Genomic DNA, 17,516 nt, shown 5'->3' on the forward strand with positions numbered 1-17,516 from the left:
ATTCACTTACCTTCTTCTAGCTTCGGTTTCCCCATCTGTAACACAGGGATAATAATAATGTCTATCTCATAAGGTTGTGGTGGGGATCAAATAACATCTATGCATCATGTTGCAAAGCTTAAAACCCTACATAAATGCTAGCTATTATTATAACTATTTTTATTTTTAAAATATTACAATTTATGGTGCATCCTCATTCCTATGATATAATTCTCTAGTCCCTTCTATACCATTCATTTTCAGTTCTTTGAAGATTGTTAGATTTCAAGTCTTCTAGACATTCAAAATTTGTTCAGCAGAATACCAACATTAAAAGTGTAGCACATGCTGTGCTTTTTGGGTGGGAGGGAGATCCAGATTTGTGATTTTATATTTGTGGAAAACTCTCCAATCTGAAAACTGCCTTCCATCAAAGTAGAACAACAGATCTTCCTGAGCTTACTGCTTTGAGCTGCTTGAGGCTTAATGACTTGCTCAAGATTGTGCAATAAGTAGGAGTTAGATTCAGTTTTTCCTCATTCCAATGCCAATCTTCTTATACATGATACCTTGTTGCCTCTCATGGTCATGTATTAGAAAACTTAAATTTTGTGTGTGCATAAACATACAATAAATATAATGTACATCATTATGGGATGATGTACATGTCCAATCTCTAGGAAGGTACCAGTAGCCTATTACAGTTTCAAATTCACTCAATCCTTTACTTAAACAATTATTAAATGTTCCCTTACAAAGAACATATGCAAGGGGAGAGTGAAGTGGGTATATCCCTTTAAATCAGCTTTAAAATTATAAAAGAAGTGTTACAGTGAATCAGATTGTGAGTTATCCAGCCCAAATTTTTGTCTTTAAAGTAACATCAGGGGATCTATGGCAGTAAAGTAGGTGAAGAAAGCAAGGGAAAATATCTAACAGTTTGAGATGACCAGAAACAAGAGTTAGAATATGGAGATTCTCTAACACCCCAAATCAAACTACTTTTCAGTTGTCCATAGTCTTAATAGAAAGTGATAGGGGAAATGGTTCATCTATCTTAGAAGAAACTCTTATGATAACACAGCTTAAAAATGCTCTCTGAACCAAAAACAAACAAACAAAAAAACACACCACCACTACCAAACCATAATGCAGAGCATATCTGACAGAAAGAAAAGCTCTAGGTCTGCTTTTATAGTCGGTAAGAAATGGGAATGAGTTTCCTGGTCCTAAATTCCCTTCTTAAATATTAGAGTAAAATGAATTGCAACAGAACAAGCTGCTGTTTCCAGTTCTGAATACCAAGCTATCTTAAAATTCTTATTTCCCCTTTACACTTGGCCTTGAGAAATTTGCATGACATCAGAAACCAGTCTGGTAAAATGTGAATAATGATATAACTCTCAGAGTTGAGTTGTCCCAAGGATAATTAAGTTAATATTTCTCAAACACATCAAGATGATGGGTCCTCCCAGGAAGTTTTTTTTTTTTCTTTAAGGAGAGAAAGAATGCAAATCAAGCAAATCTGCTTTAAAGAGTAAAAGAAACAAGATTTGCATGACCACACAGCAGATGTTTAAGAGCAGGAAAAAGAAAAACAAAACACTTTATTATCAGATCAACAGAGATACTCATGTTGAAAACAAACAATCTATTACTGAAAGATTCAATGACATGACATGGGAATCTAAGCCAAAATAAATCACACACTTAAGCTGGCACCATCAAAACATTCCACTGGAAGGAAAAAGTTAATATAATCAAAGTGAAATCTGATCATTTTAGATTCCCAGAGTTAGAAATCAGGGATCTTCTACTGCAACCTTTCCCCAAGCCAAGCATCCCACTCTATACTTGTGGAATTCTTCATTCCTATATCTAATGTAAGGGTTCAAATGCCACATCTATCTTAAAGTTTTCCATGATCTATCCATGTAAGCAATGCCTTTTTCACTAAGAAATCATCACTACACAACTCTCAGATTGGCTAAGATGACAGGAAAAGATAATTAATATAGGAGATGTGGGAAAACTGAGACACTAATACATGTTGGTGGAGTTGTGAACTGATCCAACAATTCTGGAGAACAATTTGGAACTACACCCAAAGGACTATCAAACTGTACATACCCTTTGATCCAGCAACATCACTACTGGGCCTCTATCCCAAAGAGATCATAAAAAAGGGAAAAGGACCCACATGTACAAAAATGTTTGTAGCAGCCCTGTTTGTAGAGTCCAGAAAGTGGAAACTGAGTGGATGCCCATCAGTTGGAGAATGGCTGAATAAGTTATGGTATGTGAATATTATGGAATATTGTTATTCTACAAGAAATGATCAGCAGGATAATTTCAGACACCTGGAAAGACTTATATTGATGCTAAGTGAAGTAAGTAGAACCAGGAGATCATTGTTCACAGCAAGAACAAGAATATACAATGATCAATTCTTTTCAACATCAAGGTGATTCAGGTCACTTCTAATGGTCTTCTGATGAAGAGAATCATCTGCACCCAGAGAGAGGACTATAGGAGCTGAGTGTGGATCACAACATAATATGTTCACTTTGTTGTTGTTTGCTTACATTTGGTTTTCTTTCTCATTTTTTTCTTTTTTTATCTCATTTTTCTTATGCAGCATGTGGAAGTATGTATAGAAGAATTGCACATGTTTAACATATACTTGTTATATGGATGATACTTGGGTTACTTGTCTTCTAGCCCTCAAACAACTTACATTCTAATGGGAAAGATAGCATGTATCTAAGTAAGTATTAAAAAAGATCTATAGTCAACAGGTTAACAAAATTTGTATCGAGCTTTTATTTTGTGCCAAGCCAGATGCTTACCACTGCTGATAAAAAGAAAGACAAAAACAGGTCTGCCTTCAAGAAGGATACTTTCATTTCAGGGAGTCAGCATGTAAATAATTAAAGTAAAGTAAAAATAAAAATGTACAAGCTATATACAGGGAAAATTGGAGGAAATCTCATGGGAAAGCCACTTAGCATTGAAAAGGATCAGGAATACAGTAGTCATCAAAGAAAAGACACTGACAGGAGGAAAAGCTAGGAAAGACTTCCTAGGTGATATTTGAGATGCATCTTGATTGAAGCCAAGGATTTTAAAACAAAGGTATGGGAGATAACCAGTGAATAGGCATGCAGATTGTAAATGCAATATTGTGTGCCAGGAACATCAAGTAAATCAGTATGGTTGGAATATAGAGTTGTACAGGAGAGAAGCCTGGAAAGGAAGGGAGAGGACAGGTCATGAAAACAAGCTATCTCAAGTTTCAAATGGTGGAGAGGGTGATTTGAATCAAATGTTCAAATGAAGTTCTCTGATTTCAAATTTTTTCCTCTTTCTATTGTACCATTTTGTTTTTGAGTGCTAAAAAAAATCAAAGGATTTACAACTTTCACCTTCATGTTTGAAACCAAGGAGAAAACCATACCTTATTTCCTCAGATTCCTTGACATCACTGTCAAAGACAGAAACTTGGGCTGGATAACTCATGGCCTAATTTATTATAACACTTTTTATATAATTATAAAACCTGATTTACCATGACCTGGACATCCAAACTCCTCCTGCTTACTATTCTTCTAGTTTCCCCCCAAAACTTTCATGTTGTCAATTTCTACTTTACTACTTTGAAGTTTAAACAAATACAATCATAATAATGGCTAACATAGTGTTTTAAGTATATTGATCCCCAAAACAAGGTCGGTGAAGTAGGTATTATTTTTATCCCCATTTTACAGTTAATGAAATTGGGGCTGATTGATTTATACAGGCTAACAGAGCCTGTAAGTGTCTGAAGAAGGATTTAACCTCATGTCTTCCTTGTTCCATGTACAGCATTGTATGTATATCAGCTATGTCCACCATGACATACTACTTCTCTGTAGAAGTACAGAAGCAAAAGGCAAAAGCAAGATAAAAGGAAGCATTCACACATGCACGCGCACATACATACACACACACACACACACACACACACACACACGGATGGGGTGGCTACATATGCCTTTAAAACAACTTTATAACTAATAAACAAGAATAATGTTTTGGAAATTCTCCTTGAAAAGAATTCAAGTCCATAGTAATTAGTCTCTGTCTCCTATAAAGTATTTTTTGGGGAAAAAAAAAACTATCCCCTGAATTTATGCATGCTATGATCTTGACTGCTAGAGAACTGAATTCCAAAGTTCAATTTTAGGTTTACAAGTTGTCTGCCCTCAGATTTTACATTAACATAATGCAAAACTCTTGAATAAGAGCCAGCTTTGCATCTGAAGAGTTTTATTTATTTCATTAAGTTATCTAAGATGTGAACCAAACCCCCAAAGAAAAACATAGTGCAGACAAACCTTAATGTATCCTGTTCCACAAGCATTCATGACCTTTTTTGATGACAAAACACACACACACTCTCTCTCTCTGTATGTGTATATATGTGTGTATGACACAAAGATTAGATAAGAACTAGTAGAAATAGTGCATGCCTTCAAGGAGATTACAGTTTCACAGTAGATAAAACATATACAGAGATCACAATTATACAAATTAGTACAAAAGTACATTAAAAATAGATACACAATTACATTTGAAGATCCACAGGGGAAAAAAAAAACCTAAGAAATGGCAAGTATGACAGAGTATAGGAATAGATCAAAAAGTCAGTAACACTAATGTTGGAATTTGAAGGTGAAAAAAGAGGGTATTTGGGGTTATAGAGACCAATATGAGAAAGGGGAGAAGGTGCCAGAAGCACTGAGTGTATTTAGAGAATAAAGAATAATACTGCAATTTGAAGTCTGGCCTTCTGGGACAGAATGGGGGAGAACAAAACAAAAGTATGAGATAAAGGGGAAAAGATGGAGTGACCCTAAATTATAATGGATCTTAAATACTTGACTTATTAGCGAATAATGAACCTCCAAGAAGTCACTAAAGATGTGAAAATTGCTATGATTGGAAAAATGCACAAAGAAGACAATTTTGACAGCAATATAAAGATTAGATTTGGACAGGGGAAAAGTTCAGGTAGGATGAAGTGAGGAAAAATAAAAGGCCTATTATATATCACTTAATGAAAGAGTACATTAAATTGGAAAGACCTTTGGATTTTATATCACAGGACTTGAGTTCAAATCCTCCCTCTGTTCCCTTCTATATATGTAACATTGGGGAAATCACTTAACTTCTCTGGGCCTCATTTCCTCAACTGTAAAATTAAGGAGTTGGAACAGATGACCTGAGGTCCTTTCTAGAATTCCATCAAAGATAATTGTGGAAATATGTATAGAAGAATTGCACATGTTTAACATATATTGCATTACTTGCTGTCTAAGGGACAGAGTGGAGGGAAGGGAAGGAGAAAAAAAATTTGTAACACAAGATTTTGCAAGGATGAATGTTTAAAACTATCTTTGCATATATTTTGAAAATAAAAAGCTATTATTTAAAAAAAAGAAATCTATCAAAGAATCATGGCTCATAGTTTCATATCTAGAGCTAGAACTCAAAAACTCTAGAACCTCAAAAACTATTTGATCCAACCCTCTCATTTTACACATGAAATGGGAATATTAATTGACTTTCTCTAAGGGCACACAGGTAGTAAACATTAAATCTGGGATTTAAATGTGGATCCTCTAATTCTCAAGATACTGCAATTTTCACTATGCCACACTTGTATGAGATTTTAAAATTTATTTTCTTAAAAATTCTGATTAGAGATAGTTTATAGAGAAATATCTAATAATCAGTAAAAATAACATATACCCCTTTTAATAAGTAACTTGTCACTTCATGAATCTCCCAATCATTTCTGCTATTCCTTTCCTATGAAATTATTACATTCTGATTTATATATTAGGTTTATGCACACAGGTATTATCTTCCTACTAGACAATAAACTACTTATAAAAGGAAGGAAATGAGCATATGTTAAGCACTTATTAAATCCTAGGTATTGTGCTAATTTGAGCCTTACCAAATTCTGTGGAGAAAATCCTATTATTATCCATATTTGAGAATTGATAAAACTGAAACAGACTGAGGATAAATGATTTATTCTGGGTTAGATAGCTATTAAGTATCTGAAACTACATTTGAACTCAAGACTTCCTTATTGGAGGCTCAGGATTCTATCTATTATTCTATATAGCTTCCTCAGGAAAAAAAAACAAAACAAACAAAAAAAAAAAAAAAACTCATTTTTTCTGTCTTTAAATCACAAGCCCAGCACAGTGCTCCACATACACAAATGAGCCAATTAAATTTATTGAATTAAAGGAAAATAATCTAATATCAAGCATAGTTATATGTATATTAATAGTTGCAAATTATCTTGCCTATACTGATAAATAAGGTTTTTCCTTGAGAGCTCTATTTCTTTTAAAGTGACAAGCACAAAATTACCTAAACATCAAAAAATTAAACTAGCCCACAAGGGTAAACTATTTGGTGATCATGTTTGGTTGGGGGAGAAGTTATGAAAAGCATGCCTTTCTTTTGTTTCTTTCTAAAACTTCTAAATTTAATCCTTATGAAAAATGAGTCTGAGTCATCAAGGATAAGGACATTTATAAAATCTCATTTGGAAAGTACGTAGTTCAAAATAATTTCATCTACTAAAAAGCAATCAGAGTAAAACATGATATAGAGGATAGAGGATTAGTCTTGGAACCTGGAAGACCTGGATTCAAGTGTTACCAATAACACTTGCTAGCTTACACGATCATACACAGGTTATAATGCCACAAAGCTATAAATTATAGAAGACTTACTGGTCAATACAAATTCATGATGGATATGGTTTCCATACTAGGAATTTCCTGACCTATTTTGTTTGTTTTGGGTGAAGGGGGAGAAATGAATTAAAGACAGCTTGAGACATTAAACATTGTGCTTACATCACATACATAGAACATTTTTTTAACCACTAGGATACATTGTCAAAGTTGCCAAAATTGTAGGTGCCCTTACAATACAAATCAATCCTGTTGCTCTAAAATATTTAGAAACACAAGAAAACTGTTTCTTCTGATTCTGTTTCTATCCCCTCTCTCTACACGGGGTATGGCACATAGGAAAGAAGGAAGTATGAAACTAATAGTAGAATGGTAAGGAGAAAAGGAAACACTAGCCAAGAATAGACTTGGAGAAATTTTTGCACAGTATATAACTTTCCTGTAATAAGTCAAGATCATTGACATTTTCAGCTATCTGATTAAGAGATGCCCAGGATTATTAATTAGCTCTGTAAAGCATATGTTTCCTGAGAATTGGCAGCAAAAGATACGAGCTCCTCTGAATAAGCTCACAGGTTGGCTGAAGTTTGGAAGACTGAAAATTAAAACCTCAGTCATCTGTTGATCAAGTTTGTGTGCCAAATCCTTAAGTGCTCCCTGCATCTGGCAGCAAGAAGAGGCTTTTCCCAAGTACTAGTTTAAGGTCCCTGTGGTTCATTCATTTCCACTGGTTAGATTGATTACCTTTGTTCTTTAACAGCATTACTCTTTCCTACCTGGAGAAAATAAAAGTAAAGTGTTTGGCAAGAAAATTGGACTTAGCTTCTCTCTGCAAAGACAGATCTTCACCAAACTTTGCCAACAACATTTTGAATCCCTTTCTCCTCTCTTCCCTTCCTTCCTTTATACCAGCTTAATTGATATAGTTAAAGATCATCACTTGAGTCACACTTACCCCTAACATCTGGTGGAGATAATAATACTCTGGTCCTTGATTATATAGCAGGAAGGTTTTCCAGAAAAGAAGGACATTGAGAGAGAGCCAGATTAGCTAAAACAAGCAAGACAAAAGTAAAAAACAAACAAAAAAATCAAGTCAGTAAAAACCATAAGTAGAAACTACAACACCTCACCCTCATTTGAGTGTTTTCAATCGACCAAAAGGCCAAAATGAGCATTAAAAAATAAATAAACAGACCTAAAGCAGGTTTTCTGTCTAAAGGGAAATATTTTAGATCCAAATAGGTTTTCTGTGATATGAGCAAGTTTCCACTCCTATGTAACTCCACACAAAGTTTAGAAATACCAAAAAAAGCTCCCAAAACTTTAGAATCATTCAATCTACCCCATTCATTTTACAGATAAGGAAACTAAGGTTTAGGATGTAGCTGTGGATTGGTTAGGGTCACATAGGGTGTAAATTGCAGAGATGGCATTTAAACCCAGATCCCATAATGCCCATCCCACTGCTCATTACTAGACTTCATTAACAAGATTTGACACTGTGGAGGCACACCACATATCTTTAACTTCATTCCCACTTACAAACATACAAAACTTTTACTGTTGTTAGAAGAACGAAGAAAATTAAATATAGGAAGGAATTATTTAAAAAGCTGTTCAATAGAAAAGAAAAATATTTACATGGCAGTGCCCACTTTAAGCTCTCCAGAGGAAGTAGGGCTAAACTGTACATAAAGACCAAGAGAGACACCCAAATATAAATTAGCATAGTATTTACAGCTTAAAATAAGTGGAGGGGGAGAGAAACTATTACTTCTAGGAATATATATCTCTTCTTTTTTTTTTTCTTTTCTTTTTTCTTTTTCTTTTCTTTCTTTCTTTCTTTCTTTTTTCTTTTTTTTTTTTTTTTGTCATGTTAGCAACATAGTAAACGCCCCATTATACTCACACTCCAATAGACATATACACAAAGAATCAAAACTTTTCAATTGACAGAAGGGAAAAGAAGGGCAGTGCCCCATCCTACCAGGCAGAGGTGTTTAACCCCTTCGTTTGCTAACCAGCTCCTCCACGATAAAGCCATGCTGCAGCCCCCCAGGCCAGCCCAGCGAAAGGACCTGAGTGCTCACCGACAGCAGTTTTTGCAGCTGTTGCAGTTGTGGGAGGGGGAGGGGGAGTAGGAGAAAGGGAAGAATAAAGACAAGCCGGGTGGGGGTAGAGGGAGGCGGAGAGTTGGAGCCCAGCGCAGATCTAGTCTCTGATTGGATCAAAGCCTTTATCTCGCTTCTTCCGCCGCCTGGACTCCCGGGGAGGCTGCTCCCCTAGCCAGCTTGCCTTCTTGCCTGCTTGACCTCGCGATCTTGATTTTCCCTGGACTCTCCGCTTGGCCCGCTCGGCTTTGCCTGCTCTCACTTCTTCTCCGAGGCAGGGTCTCAGTCCGTCTTAGCTGCAGAAGCAGGAGCAACAGTGGCGTGGCAACCGCCGGAGCTCCCTCCTTCCTCTCAGTCTCTCCCTCCCTCTCTGCACGGAAGCGCCTGGACCCCTTTGTCTAGGGTCTCGCTCTTGCTGTTCCTGCTCTAGATATCCCAGGCGGGGAACCAAGAGGCGTCTCTGTACTTGACTCAGACCTAGCCTCGAGAGCTCCAAAATAACAATGGTGAAGATGCTAAAGACAATAAATGGGGACAGTTTGGTTCCCCCTCTGCCCTCCACCTCCTCTTTTCTCTTCCTGTCCTTTTTTGTTTTGACCCAACCAAGATCTCATTTACTGCTTCCCAAAACATTCAAAATGTGGGAGTATAGCGAGGGAAATTAGAGCCGGAAATCGCCTTTTGTTTGCAAGCTTCCCCCTTCCCCTAACCGCCCCACAGCAATTCCTCAGACTCTTATAGTAGTGGCTGGAACCATCACCTCCAGACTGCACTCATCATCCTCTCACTCCCCAGCTACTCAGAACTCAGCTTGTAACACTTTAAAACAGAGCAGTTCTTCATAGTGAAAGCTCACTTTCTAAATAACAACGAGATAGGGGGTGGGGATGTCTAAGCATATATCATTCACAGATGCAATAACAATACATTCCTTCCTTTCTCACGTTAAAGAACCACTCCCTAAGGAACTCATCTGCTCTGAACCTAGGCACTGATCCAAGTATTCCAATGGGAAGGGGTGGAATGTACCCGCTGCTATTATATAGAGGGGAACAATGGAAAGAGTGATGTCAGAAAGTCCTGGATTTGAATCCTACCTTAAAAGCTCTCTAGCTGTGTTACCCTAAACAATTCACTTAGCCTCTTTGTGCCTCAGTTTCCTCAACTGCAAATTGGGAATAAATAATAGTGACTACCTGACGGGATTGCTGTGAAGAATAAAAGATAATACTTCGAATACATTATAAACCTTAATGCTATTAATATTATTGCTAATTTTGCCACCCTATTCATAAAAGTAAAATTGCTTAGACCTTAGTTTGTTATTTCAAGTCTAGTTCTCAAGGGGCAAGTAAAAATGGTACTCAATACACAGGATTAATTTTACATGAAACAAGTAGGAAATGACTATTTCCTATACAAATGAAATGCTAAACATAAAAAAAAAAAAACCTCTAACTGAACATATTGAAAGAAAATAACTTAACTTAAAATTATTGTTGCAATCTGCTGAGAGGTTGACCCAACCCTCATCAGAAAATCACACTATTCAAAAAACTGAATAAACATTTTACAATTCACCTTAGTCCTATCTATTTCCTTCAAAGTCAATGACTTCTCGCTACCCAGACCAGGGGTTCTGTCTGCCCTTCTAAACAGCATTTGCCTCTCTCATGAAGAAATTCCCCTTACTAACTGTCAGCTAAAGCCAAAATGTCATTTCTAAGAGTGAAAAATTCATCTCATCATTGGTCCTTTAGTCACCTATCTAGTCAGAAACAGAAATGTGAAGTAGAAAAGGCAACCAAGGATCCAGCCAAAAGTTGGTTATATGGTGTACCACTATGGTAACTATGACTGCCAAGATGAGAAAAGGCTTATCCTTAGACCCATCCTTTGCAGAAAGTCGTGGAGTTACATAATATCTCCTGGAGAATCAAAGGAGAGGGATGGCTGCCCTTTTTCCTTTTAACTAATATATCACCCCTCAGCTGCTCCCTGGAATGGGAGAAATCAAGAATCACTCTGGGATTTCTGTGTCCTACCAATGTGGCAAATGCTTTCAGTCCTGGGGCACCACATAGCCAGAAGTAGCCAAGAAGTTTATCATCCTGAAAAAACCAAAGTGATGAATCACCATGTACCTGTAGTCCATAGACATTTTAAGAGAGTGTGGGTTCAGGCTGTCTAGCATAGCAATCCAATTGAACCTCTCTCAAACATTATTAAACACTTATTAATCAACTACTATATATAATACCAAATATGTAAATTTTACGACTTATATATATTTTATATGTGCATATTATGTATGGGTGTATGGATATATTAATATATCTGTATATGTGTGTGTATGCGTATTCTTTTTAAACAATCATAAGACAGAATTATGCAAAAGTTATGGCAGAAGTAGAATTACTAAAGAATAGATCAAGTAAAATGGTAACTATTTGGGGCTTTAGCAGGGAAATGGTAGGAAAAAAGGTAGAAAGGCTAAAGAAGATAATCTAGTCATTGGTTTAAGGATACTTGATTACAGCCCTGGTTCTAAGTGAAGGTAAAAAATTCATCTCTAAATCTTATGTCCTTACCTTTGAAAATGTCAGGAAAAAAAAAATATCATTCCTATCTCCTTGTAATCAGTAGAGAATTTCAAAATGGTGTTCCATAAATTTCAGCAAAGTAAATGTTCAGGACATTATAAAATCATGCATGCTGATAATTACAAATATGGTAAAGTAAGGATCTCAGATCTGAAATCAGAAGTCTTAGTAGCCCTCCCACTGACTATTTTGCATAAAACTTCTAGTTAACCTCTAAGATTCCACCTACCTCCAAGTCTCTAGGTCTATTAAAATGCACAAATGTATAAATCCTAGATAATCAATCCTGGGATGAATTAATTGACTGTCTGCCATGTGCCTAACAGTATGCCACATATTTTTCTTTCTGCCAATTTTGCTATGTAGAATATATGTCCTCCAAAACTGAAAGTACTTACCTGATATAGTAGAGAAAATGACAAGGCTGGAAGTCAACTAATCAGGGGTCTTCTCTTAACTCTGGCCTTTACCAGACATCTGGAACAAGTTATTTCATATTTCTAAGACTCTGTTTTTCATCACTAACCATAAGTTTAGAACTCAAAAAAAAAAAAAAAACCCAAAAATGAACACACGACTATAAACTTTTTAAGATCCCTTGCAGTTCTACATATCTTTTACATAATCAATGCTAGATTGTAAGTTTGACAGATTTTATCCTCATAATGCCTCCTATCCATACTTAAACATATAATAAATGTCTATTGAATATAATAATTTATTTTATTTGTATGATTTGCAAAAGTTCTCAAAATAAAATTTTGTTGTATTTATTAATTTTTTTCTTTACTCTGAAGTTCTATGTTTCATTCATCTTAGATTTTTAAAAATTTTGTCGTTGGCACTTCGTCCCCATTTCCCCCTCAAACCCCCATACCCCCCAAAAATAATGCCATCTTAAGAAAAATGAAAAAAGTAATATCCAGGACATGGGAGGTAATAGTCAAATTAAGATATTTACTTTATTAAGTACCTACTATAGACTAGACACTATGCTAAGTACTGAGATTGCAAGGAAAGACAAGACAGTCTCTGCATTCAAGAAGTGCATAATATAATGAGAAAAACAGCACACAATTATGTACAAAGAAGATATCACTATAGATATATAAATATATACACACATATACATGTGTATATGTGTGTATGTGTGTATATAATTTATATAATCAATAAATGGAAAGTACTATATTTAGGAAGATCTGGAAAATCTTTTTTTGGACAGTAGATTGGGAATTGAAGAAAACCAAGGTATCTAGGAAGCAGAATAAGGAGCTCTTTTTCTTTATCTCCCAAATCTTGGTTTGGAAGACAAGAAAAATTCACAGTCAAGAGATGGAGTCTTAAATCACTATTGATCAGAGAAATGCAAATTAAGACAACTCTGAGATATCACTACACACCTGTCAGATCGGCTAAGATGACAGGAAAAAATAATGATGAATGTTGGAGGGGATGCGGGAAAACGGGGACACTGATGCATTGTTGGTGGAGTTGTGAACGAATCCAGCCATTCTGGAGAGCAATCTGGAATTATGCCCAAAAAGTTATCAAACTGTGCATACCCTTTGATCCAGCAGTGTTTCTATTGGGCTTATACCCCAAAGAGATACTAAAAAAGGGAAAGGGACCTGTATGTGCCAAAATGTTTGTAGCAGCCCTGTTTGTAGTGGCTAGAAACTGGAAAATGAATGGATGCCCATCAATTGGAGAATGGCTGGGTAAATTGTGGTATATGAATGTTATGGAATATTATTGCTCTGTAAGGAATGACCAGCAGGATGAATACAGAGAGGCTTGGAGAGACCTACACGGACTGATGCTAAGTGAGATGAGCAGAACCAGGAGATCATTATACACTTGGACAACGATATTGTATGAGGATGTATTCTGATGGAAGTGGATTTCTCTGACAAAAGAGACTTAACTGGGTTTCATTGGATAAATGATGGACAGAAACAGCTACACCCAAAGAAGGAACACTGGGAAATGAATGTGAACTATTTGATTTTTGATTTTCTTCCTGAGTTATTTTTACCTTCTGAATCCAATTCTCCCTGTGCAGCGGGAGAACTGTTCGGTTCTGCAAATATGTATTGTATCTAGGATATACTGCAACATATTTAACATATATAGGACTGCTTGCCATCTTGGAGGGGGGGAGGGAGGGAGGGGAAAAAACGAAACATAAGTGATTGCAAGGGATAATGCTGTGTAAAAATTATCCTGGCGTGGATTCTGTCAATACAAAGTTATTATTAAATAAAATTAAATTTTCAAAAAAAAAAAAAAAAACAATGATATGGAGAAACAAAAAAAAAAAAAAGAGATGGAGTCTTGTGGAAGGAATAACAAAGAGGCCAGTTTTAATGTGTCACAGAGTGTGCATAGGATAAGGGAAAGAAGAGAGAAGGAGTAAGGTGTAAGAATTCTGGAAAGTTAAGAGGTTGTCACATTATAAAGAACTTTGAATGCCAAATAGAATATTCCTTATTTCATCCCTATTTAATAGGAAACTACTGGAGTTTGTTGAAAGGGTCATATGATTGGATCTGTACTTTAGGAAGAACAGTTTGATAGCTGAATGGAGAATTTATCAAAACTGATAGAGCCAAGGCAGGTTAACTCACAAGCAGGCCATTGCATTAGTCTATGAAATAGGATAATGAGGCTTGAGGAAGCTACATCGGATGAGAGAAGAGGAAGCACAGTAGAAAAGTCACAAAAGTAAACTTGATTGAAAGGGTGGTTGTGACTTCAACAATCATAGGAAAGATGGGAGAAAAGAGCTTTGGAGAAAAGGTAATTAAAAATTGAACATGTTGAGTTTAAGGTATCTATGGGACATTCAATTGGAGATGAGCAACAATGCTTATGATTGGATAAATTATCTGAGGATTATCAGTATAGAATTGATTGAATCCAAGGCAGCTCATGAGAAAACCAAATAAAATGCAGAGGTAAAAAGAGAAGAGAACTCAGGAAACAGCCTTGAAGTAGACCCATAATTAGTGGAAGGATATGAGCTAGATAAGGACCCCAAAAGTGAGGCTAAGAAGAAAAACTCAGGTAGATAGGAGAAGTATAATAAACACTATCATAAAAATCTAGATAGAAATAAATACCAAAGTAGAAGAAGGTGACTGAGCAGCAAAAGCTGCAGAAAAGTCAACTAAGGATGAGGATTGAGAAAATGCCATTAAATAATATCAAAGATCATTGGAAACTCTATAGAGAGCAATCTCAGTTGGAAAAAAAAATTAGATTAGAAGCCAAAATATAGAGTTAAGAAAATAGTGAGGGGAAAGAAAGTGGAGTCATTAATTGTTCATGGCTTCCTCATTTGATTTTTTTATTCCTCTTTTTTTTTTTTTTCAGCATGGAAAGACACAAATATGTTTGTAGACAGTTGTGAATGACCAGTGTAAAGAGATTGAAAATAAGTGAGTAAGTAGTGATATGTGGGGACAATTTTCTAGAAAAGATAGGAGGGATCACTTGTGCTATAGAAGGGTTTTCTTTGGCAAAGAGAAAGGTCACTTCTTTGTGAGAGGTGGAGTGAAGGAGAAATAATGGTATAAGGCATCTGAGGAGTGTGAAATGAGGAGAAAGGGAAAAAACAACAACAATAATAATAAAATTAATTGTTCGATACATTGACACATCCATAGTTTCACTGGGATTGACAAAACCCCTTTATTGGAACAGATAGCAAAAAATCCATACCTCCTTAAGTGAATCTTTTGTTCCAGTAACAGAACAATTCAATTGAATTTGGGGGGGAGGCGGGGGCAGGGGTAGTGATGTATGCTGAGGTTAGCTAGGCTTTCTCTAAGGTAGATTGTGAAACTTCCAGAGTAAGCATTTACATCTTGGAATGGGGCAAATGCTATAAATGAGGGCTTGGTTTATTGCTTTGTTGATTGTCTGAATTTAAGAAAATGATGGAGAAAATATGAATTATACTAATGAAATTTAGGGATGTGTCACGAATACATCCCCTCTCCATAGGGTAGTTAAACATTTGATACTAGCTATTAAAACAATCTATTTGGCCCCCGAAAGAATTAGAGGCATGGGGAAGGTATTATGCAAGGCTTTTTTCATCTAGGAAAACTTCCTAACAATTGGAGGTATTAGAAAGAACAAAGCTTTACCTCAAAAAATTAAGTTCCCCAATTGCTAGGAGTCAAAATGGCATGATTATCAGAGATGGTGGAGAGATTATTCCTCCTCCTTTCAGAGTCAGACTACATGATCTATTTCTTGCCCAAAGTTACACTGGTAGTAAATACCAGAGACAAAATTTGAACTGGTATTTGTCTGACTCCAGAGCACAGCTTCCTAGTTTTTCCCTTGTACTCTGCAAGCACTCTTTAGAAACACAAACCACCAATCTGCCTGTTACATTAAAGAAGCTAAAATTGTATTTGAGTGGGGGTGGGGGAAAAGAAGGGAGAAACAAGACATTTACAAGGGAAAATAATTAAAGATAGAACCGCAGCATATCATAATAATAGCTTATCGTTTGTGTAATGGTTGCTAAGCTGTTTGAATCAGTTCCTGTGCCAGTTGATCTTGTTTAACATTGGTTAGCATTATTTTTGTTTGTTTGTTTCTACAAAGAATTCTCCTGGGGAAGGGGACTCAGTATACATTAAAAAATGACTTGAGTTAAAAAAAAAAAAGTATTTTAAAATGAGCAATCAGAAATATTTTTTTTCCCCCTTTAGAACATGAAACTTGGAGTCAAAGCCCTGGCTCCAAGCCTTATCTCTGCTAGTAATAAGATGTGTGAACTTGGGCAAATTACTTCTAGTGTCTGAATCTCAATTTCATAATCTGCAAAAATAATTGACCTATTCTACCTGTTTTATAGAATTGTGAGGAAGAAATGGGAAAATGTTTCTGAAGCAATCTACAAATTCTTAAAACCCAATAGAAATGTAAATATTATGAGAACTCCTTTAATTCCTTTGGAGTTCTCTGAGGCAAAAATGAAATTAACTGATTTAGGGTCACATACCTAATAAGTGACAAAGACTGGGATCTCAAACCTAGCTCTTCCAAACTCCAGGCTAAGGACTCTTTGAGCTAAACAAGCGCATCTCTTTTATAAATGGAAATACAGGTTGTTAAATTACCTTATTCAGATTCTTAATTGTAATTTTCTGAGAAGACAGAAATCTTGGTCAGCTGTCTGCACAAGGCTGATCACACTTTGCCTCATCTGCCTTTGCCTCTAACCAGGAGGTGCCTGCACTCAAAATGAGGACATGCCTGGCCACTGGCCACAGCATCTTACAGCATTTTGGCTTGTCTAAGTCCAGGCACTGTGCAATGACATAACAATTCCCGGATGACTTAGGCTGTTGAGTTTCATATTTTTGTTGTTACTGTTGTTGTTTTTGGTTTTTGTCTTTTTTGTTTGGATTTTTTTTTTGAGGGGTTCATGTTTTTCTTCAACAAACTACCCAAGGGACTGGGACAATATTCGAACACCTGTTTATAAGTTTCCTTTTGCATTTTCAAGTATAGCTACAGAAAATTGAGAGAACAAGATCAGGCATGTTTCTTGGTTTCACTTTACTATTTGATGGTGGAAAATTGGATAGCTCCCATTTATGCAGCATGTTACAATTACTAAAAAACTTTCCATAATCTTACTTTACACATCACAACAAACCCATCAGGGATTATTGAGGGATTATTATCCCTATTTGACAGTGTAAGAAACTGAGGGTCAAAGATGTTAAGTGACTCTTATTCACTCCCTTCATTTTATGAATGAAATTCATAGAATTCAGGTACTTGTCCCAGGTCACAGGGTAAATTGGTCTGAACACTTGGATTAAAATCCAAGTCTCCCACTTCCCAGTACATCTTTCTTTTGACTATAATATTCTGATTTACCCCAAAATTGCTTACATAATTACACACTAGTGAAGCAAGAATTTGGAAGGAGAGAAACATTTATTAAGTACTTATTATGCTCTAGTTACTGGGCTAAGCATTTTTCATATATTATCTTATTTGATCATCATAACAACCTAAAG

At 36.0% G+C, this 17,516-nt stretch overlaps 1 protein-coding gene across 3 annotated transcripts in view; it reads right to left on the reverse strand.

Moving 5' to 3' along the window:
• The window catches only part of NOX4 (NADPH oxidase 4), a 254,554-nt gene extending 244,811 nt beyond the window's left edge, over window positions 1-9,743 (reverse strand). Inside the window, exons 1-2 of one of the 3 annotated variants that reach the window (XM_051987303.1) lie at window positions 8,734-9,743; window positions 7,699-7,794 (exon numbers count right to left, since the gene is read on the reverse strand). In XM_051987303.1, coding sequence (XP_051843263.1) covers window positions 7,699-7,794; window positions 8,734-8,790 — 153 coding nt within the window. In that variant the 5' untranslated portion in view covers window positions 8,791-9,743. Of the gene's footprint in view, window positions 1-7,698; window positions 7,795-8,733 lie in introns of those variants that run through there. The other 2 variants (XM_051987302.1, XM_051987304.1) reach the window with 2 other exon arrangements.
• Window positions 9,744-17,516: the final 7,773 nt, after the last annotated feature.

Source organism: Antechinus flavipes, chromosome 3, assembly GCF_016432865.1.
Source record: "Antechinus flavipes isolate AdamAnt ecotype Samford, QLD, Australia chromosome 3, AdamAnt_v2, whole genome shotgun sequence".
In the NCBI taxonomy this organism is placed as follows: domain Eukaryota; kingdom Metazoa; phylum Chordata; class Mammalia; order Dasyuromorphia; family Dasyuridae; genus Antechinus; species Antechinus flavipes.